Below are 7,088 nucleotides of genomic sequence, written 5' to 3'. Positions count from 1 at the left end.
AACACCTTAATAAAAACAGGGTGAGTGAGGGGAATGAGATGAATTGCTGAAAATACATCTTTGTGCTATTCAACATACCAAACTCAACATACCAAACTATGTCCCTGTGTGCAGTTTACTTGCTTCTTCCTTAGGTAAGTAAGAACTAATGGCTCTCACAGGGGACTTGTTCCCCCAAGAGGAACATGCCTGAGCAATTTCCTCCTGATTCCCCCTCTGAAATCTCAATATCACTCTGCACAAGACTATTTAAAAGAGACTGGATTCTGAGCAGAGCCAGATTGGTCACCACATATTCAAATGAATGCTAACCCTTTTTTAGTCCACTCACTGGCCTTTCTTCCAACTATTTGCAGTAATTCTTTATAGACAATAAATTAAAATGCCTTATGATAAAAATTATATTTATTCATTCTGAAAGAATAACCCCTTACTAAGTGCTTTTATAGACCCATCTTCATTTGCTATTCACAGACACAACACTGGAAATTATATGGGAGAGATAATTTTATTATGTCTATGTTACAAATAAGAAGACTTGGCTCAGCAGAAGGTAAATAACTTGTTCAAGTATGCAGTAACAAATCCATGGTAGATGAAAGATTTAAAACAACACTTTCTAGCTCCATGTTCATGACCTTTTCACCATCTCTTCATGCTTCAAGGATATGGAAAACTTTTGATTGGTACATGAGAGACAGTTTCTCCAAAACTCTTTATACATTCTTCTAGGGATGAATTTCTAATTTCAGACTCACATTTCAAGATTGCCTTTTTCTTCTCTCAAGGAACATGGTAAGCTTCTATATTCAATATGTAGCATTAAAATGTAAATATATTTTATTCAGTAGATATACAGTAGCATTTATGAAATGTCATGTTGCTTTCTTTCAGAGGATGAGCAGAAACCTAGGATAGATAATACTCTGATTGAACAGATTGTCAATGCATCCATTCACCATATATGTGGCTGTCAGTGAAGGATAGCTAATTTAGATGATGAAACAACTTGTCTTTTGCCTCCAGAAGGGTCATCATGAAAATACCAAGATTCTTCTTCTTTGCATTTTTATTGAACGTAATAATTTTCTTTTTTATATATTTTTAAATTAAATATATTGGGTTTCAATTGGTTAATAAAATGATATGGGTTTCAAGTGTACAGTTATATGATATACCATCTGTATATTGCATTGTGTGTTCACCACCCAAAGTCAAATCTTCCATCATGAAATAATGGACCCTCTTTACCCTTCACTGCTTCCCACTTCTCTGTTTACCATCATACTGTGGTCTGTGTCTATGAGTTTCTGTGTATCTTTTTTATTCTTTTGTTGTTTTTGGTTTTATATCCTACATATTCTTACTCCATTTTCACTATCATTTCCCCTTAATAGGCCCTTTTCATTACTTGCACATGTGGAAAATCTAAAAGTGGGGTGGCAAAAGGCACAAGTCGTGGAATCCATTGGAGAAGGGTTTGGATCTTGAAGAAGGTCACAGTAGGTGGAATTTTAGTAAGGCACATAATCTCTCAAATCCTCCATTTTCCTAACTGTAAATAAGCTTTATGCATATGTATGTGGGTATGCACACTCTTTCTTTTGTTCTAGTTTTCTGTCTAATCTATTATCTATCTCTTCATCTATCATTCATTCATCCATACACCCTCTGTTTTTCTGTCTGTCTGTCTTGTCTGATTTCTGCCTATCAGTCTATAACATAAAGTAGTACATAAGTACTGTGTTGCTGCTACTAACACCTAGATATCTGATTTAGGAATACATTTATTCCAGTTATGTGTCCTTGGACAAGTTAATACTTCTTTCTGCTCTTCTGTTGATTAATATACACAATTAGGAAGTTGACCTTGTGATCTGTGAACATGCCTAAGCTCCATCAATCTCTAACTCTATAGATAATTTACTTATTATATATTCTTTTTATTTCCATTGTGGCAGTCTGAATAATTATGTTCAATTATACTCACATTCTAATCCCTGGACCTTGTGATTATGTTCTCTATGTGGTAAAAGGTACTGCATAAATGTAGTTAAGTTAAAGATTTTACACTAGATTATCCATGTGGGTCCAATAAGAACATACCAGTCATAATAAAATCTAGCAAATACGAAACAAAAACCTATGGCTTATACTATTATTTGAGTGATGTGCTTACAAACACAAATACTGCAAATTTCAGACAAGTAAAATAATATGTGGAGGGGTGAAGAGGAAGATGGTAGAAAACAACAGTTTATCAGAAAATGGATGTCCTTCCAAAGATTTCAATTATATATATAAGATTTGAAACATTGCGCTTACTCATGAATAATCTGCAGAACTAGAGTCGACCCTGCAGACATAAATTCTCAGCCCTCAGTCTTTGTGACCTTGCTAAGCGTTGACAGTAAGGACAGTAAATATGAGTCTAAGATACAATAAAAGTCTTTCAACACAAGCTAAACTGTGGATCAAATGGAAAAAAATTAAGCAAAAAAATGGTCTAGAGGACCCCTGAGTTCTCACAACAAATGCTTGACAAAGTCACTGATATGAGAGAGGTAGGACAAAGTGAGATGTACTGGAAGAAACAAACAAAAAAAAAACCTGAGTGGTTCCATTGTGTAAAAAAGTGCAAATCAAAAACTTTAGTCTGGTAGCTAAAACCCATGCACACCTTAAGCCTCCCATGTTGCTACTTAATCTTTCCTAAACCAACACACACCATTTTTCCATTCTAAAGATGACACAAATAAGGAATGCGTTGAACACTTGCATTGTGTGAACTGTTTGTCATAATTATTTCATTTAATTCTCACAATAATGTTAACACAGGTTCTCATATCACCTTCATTTTACTGATGTATAAAATGAGGCTTAAGAAACTTCATATGGGACCAGTGTCTCCCAGATAAATGGTAGGGCATATAAGTGAAAGTATGTGCACATCACCCCCAAGCCCAATATTTTATATCCAGTTCTATACCTTCTCTTTAGAGTTGCTTTTGTTGGTTGTATTTATCTCTCATACTGTACTTATCTGACTGCATCATTATATGCATACACTTGTGAATTTGTCTACTGGGCAACCCAAAACACTAAGCTTGGTGAATGGACTCAATCATTAAAAATATAAATTAAACAAACTTTAAATCAATTCAAATTTACTAATGGCATTTAGTTTGGGAACCATTCTCATTGGGTCTAAAGCATGCTCTGTTAATAATCATGTGTACCTGAATAAATTACTCAATACTTTGGTTGCCAAGTTACCTTGTATATATATGGGCATAAAAACTAATTAATTTAATTAGGATATGAGAGTAACAAATGAATATAAATGAGCACAGTAGAAGTGTAAGCTATTAGTAGACTCGAAGACTTTAGTTTGGACAATAAATCCATTTCAGGCATGTGACCTTGAACAGTTCCTTACTTTTTCTTTTAACTGGGTTTACTCACATATAAAATTAAAAAGTTGGGAAAATGATTTGTGAAGAATCTTCCTCTACAAAAGCCTATTTCTGTATAGAGCAGTTATCCACTAAATTGCATTGTCTTTCTCATGCTGTAGAAATGGAGGATATTAAAAAACAAATTCTTGCTGTAACAAAATAATGCTATGCATTATTTCTCTGCAACAATCCTTTGTTCATCCCTCTGTTCTCTTCTTTTTCCTACAGGTATCTTGTGATTCTCAAATCACATCCATGGAGAACAGTACAGAAGTGACTGAATTCATCCTGTTAGGACTAACCAATTCCCCAGAAATACGGGTCCCTCTCTTTATCATGTTCACCCTCATCTACCACATCACTCTGATTGGGAACCTGGGGATGATCCTGTTGATACTGCTGGACTCTCATCTCCACACTCCCATGTACTTTTTCCTCAGTAACCTGTCTCTGGCAGATTTGTGTTACTCTTCAGCTGTCACTCCTACAGTCATGGCTGGGTTTCTTCTAGGACACAAGGTCATCTCCTACAATGCATGTGCTGCTCAGATGTTCTTTTTTGCAACCTTTGCCACGGTGGAAAATTACCTCTTGGCCTCCATGGCCTATGACCGCTATGCAGCAGTGTGCAAACCCCTGCATTACACCACCACCATGACAACAGGTGTGTGTGCATGTCTGGCCATAGGTTCCTATGTCTGTGGGTTCCTGAATGCCTCCATCCACATTGGGATCACCTTCAGCCTCTCTTTCTGTGAATCCAATGTGATCCATCACTTTTTCTGTGATGTTCCAGCAGTCATGACTCTGATTTGTTCTGATAAGCATATCATTGAACTGATTCTTATTTTTATTTCAACCTTTAATATCTTTCTTGCACTTTTTGTTATCTTGATTTCCTACCTGTTCATATTTATTACCATTTTGAAGATGCCCTCAAGACAGGGATACCAGAAGGCTTTATCTACCTGTACTTCTCACCTTGTTACAGTTTCCATATTTTATGGGACTGTCATTATTATGTACTTACAGCCAAGTTCCAGTCATTCCATGGACACAGACAAAATCGCATCTGTGTTCTATACCATGGTCATCCCCATGCTGAACCCTGTGGTCTACAGCCTGAGGAACAAAGAGGTCAAGAGTGCATTCAAGAAGGTTGTTGAGAAGGCAAAACTGTCTCTGTTTTGTTGTAATGCATAGAGTCTGCAATAAGTTATTTCATTCCTCTTAGATCTGCTCCATGATATAACTCAACTGTTAATGAACATTTGAGATATTAGAACAAAAGTTTTGTCTAATGTTATTTATTTCTTTTGTTGAGGAATAGTTCCAATATTCTAAAATGGAGAAAAATATAATAATTCTTTTAAATAAAGTTTAATTAATGAAGCATATGTTTTTGTTAGCACATTTTATCCAGCACTAAATAATTATAACAGCTTAATAAATTAATGTTTCAGTCATTCCTGAGTGATTGGGAGATAAAAAGCGTGTGCATGCAAAAGTTCCCAAAGGTGAATAGCCATGTTAGAGTAACTTAGATATGGTTAAGTCATTTTTACCTTAGTCTCTGAGTACTAATTCTTCACATTTTGTTTTAAAAATTGCACTGAAGTTAATAATAATTATTTTTGAAATGGTTAATGCCACTCACTCATGTATACTTTTGTTAAGCTAGGTCATATCTTACCACTTTCCTACCATTCATCCCACTTCACTCACAGTGGTTTCTTTTTTTTTTTAATTGTTCTATTATAGTTGTCTCATTTCCCCCACATTGCTCTCTCCTCCCCACTACTTGCTCTTGTCTCAGCTTCTTTGTATTTTCTGTTTCGTCTACACAGAGATTTCCACACTCATTTCCAATTGCTGGTTCCATGTTACCTACTCTTGGAGGCTGTAGAGGACTGCCATGGACTACTTTATAAAATAGTCACTCCCATCCATGGATTATTTTTTATCCTGAATCTGCTCTGTTCCTCATAGTCATCATCAATGTTAAACTTTTGAATTCACTTATTCACCTGTTCATCTATTTCCCTCAACTTGAACAGAGTGTGCTATTGAGCATTAGTTTTTTGGGTTTTTTTAAAGATTTTATTTATTTATTTTTAGAGAGGGGAGGGAGGGAGGGAGAGAGAGAGAGAGAGAGAGAGACATCAATGTGCAGTTGCTGGGGGTTATGGCCTGCAACCCAGGAATGTACCCTGGCTGGTAATCGAACCTGGGACACTTTGGTTCCCAGCCCACACTCAATCCACTGAGCTACGCCAGCCAGGTGAGCATTAGTTTAATCTGGTTCTTTCACTAGAAATCAAGCTTTGAGACTTGATTTAAAAATAATTTTAATGTGCACTGAAACAATTCCAGAAATTTCAAACTGTATGGGTGGAAATGAGCTCCAGAAACTCTGTACACTTCAAGGGGAGAATACTGACCAATATCCACTAGAAAAAGACCCCAACTTTTTACAGAAATTTAGTAGTCTCAACAAACTTTCTATACTAACACTAACCAGTTCTTCCTCTTTCAAAATCCTTCAAACTCTTTGTCTGCACACTTGCAGTCAACCAGCAATCGACAAAGGTAACTAAAGACAACTTAAAACATCTCCCCCACTTCCAGAAAAAATCTTAATAAAGAGTTAGCTAATCATACAATGACTTAGTGTTAGTTCATGTTACTCAGTAAACTTAATCTCTTTTTAACAACTTGAACTCCACTGAAATGAAAGGTACTAAAGAGGTTTCCTTTGTTGCAAGTGTATGAGCTTTGTTAATTTTGTGTGGGACAGTTTTGTGTTTGGTATGATTCAGAAGTGATACTGAAGAATAACAAATAAGAAAAAATGCATTCAAGTAGTTGGAACAAAGCCCCAAGGAAAACTGAAAAATTGAGTTATGTCCGGAGGAAGAAAATCACATCACATAAAGAAATACCTTGAGAATTCCGGTGAGGATAGAGGCATAGGTAAACACCTCTCACCTCCTTAAACAACTGCAGAAAAAATTACAACTGGACTACAAGGCAAATATCACCAAGGATAGTCAGAAAATCAAGCTACATGGAAGTCCAACCACCAAGGACTTATAGAAGCCGCATTAACCCAAATGGATAAGAAGGGCAGAGATGTGGAGATGCACAGACAGGTGCAGAGATGCGGAATGGGTGGTCGCAAATCTACATGGAGTGAGTATAAATTGGGAGGGATACCTCAGGAGTGAGAAATCCCAACAGCAGACCAGACGACCAAGCCCAGTGCTCCAGCCCTAGGAAGGTAAGTCCCCATAAGTTCTGGCTGTAAAAACCAGTGGGGGTTAGGGCAGTGGAAGAAACTGCAGGATTCTTAGGAGGCTCCTCTTAAAGGGCATGCAACAGACTTAAGACTTTCACTCCCTCTGGGATTCAGCACCAGGGCAACAGCTGGAAGGGCATAAGTGGCATATGGGGAGACAGTGAAGTGACTGTCACTCTCATTCTTTGTCATCAGCTGGATAGAGAGGATTTAAACCACTAGAATGGCAAAAATCACTAAATAGAAAAAGTTTGATTACTGAGTGACTGTATTATCACCCATAAAACAACTAATTGAACAACCTGCATGACCTTGGCAGTGAAATATTAGAG

At 36.7% G+C, this 7,088-nt stretch overlaps 1 protein-coding gene across 3 annotated transcripts; it reads left to right on the top strand.

Annotated features, from left to right (window-relative positions):
• Window positions 1-715: 715 nt before the first annotated feature.
• LOC114499099 (olfactory receptor 5B3-like) lies at window positions 716-4,684 on the top strand. 3 transcript variants are annotated; one of them, XM_036027593.1, is made up of 3 exons: window positions 716-795; window positions 895-1,078; window positions 3,687-4,684. In XM_036027593.1, the coding sequence occupies exons 2-3, from the start codon at window positions 1,037-1,039 to the stop codon at window positions 4,659-4,661; spliced, it is 1,017 nt and encodes a 338-aa protein (XP_035883486.1). In that variant the 5' UTR covers window positions 716-795; window positions 895-1,036; the 3' UTR covers window positions 4,662-4,684. The 3 variants fall into 3 exon arrangements, with proteins under 3 accessions (XP_035883486.1, XP_028370852.2, XP_035883487.1); XM_028515051.2 differs by having other exon boundaries at window positions 728-1,078; XM_036027594.1 differs by lacking the exon at window positions 895-1,078 and having other exon boundaries at window positions 739-795.
• Window positions 4,685-7,088: the final 2,404 nt, after the last annotated feature.

This window comes from Phyllostomus discolor, chromosome 6 (assembly GCF_004126475.2).
Source record: "Phyllostomus discolor isolate MPI-MPIP mPhyDis1 chromosome 6, mPhyDis1.pri.v3, whole genome shotgun sequence".
Classification (NCBI taxonomy): domain Eukaryota; kingdom Metazoa; phylum Chordata; class Mammalia; order Chiroptera; family Phyllostomidae; genus Phyllostomus; species Phyllostomus discolor.
Note: the sequence above shows the minus strand (reverse complement) of the source record. Positions and strands in the feature narration are given on the sequence as shown.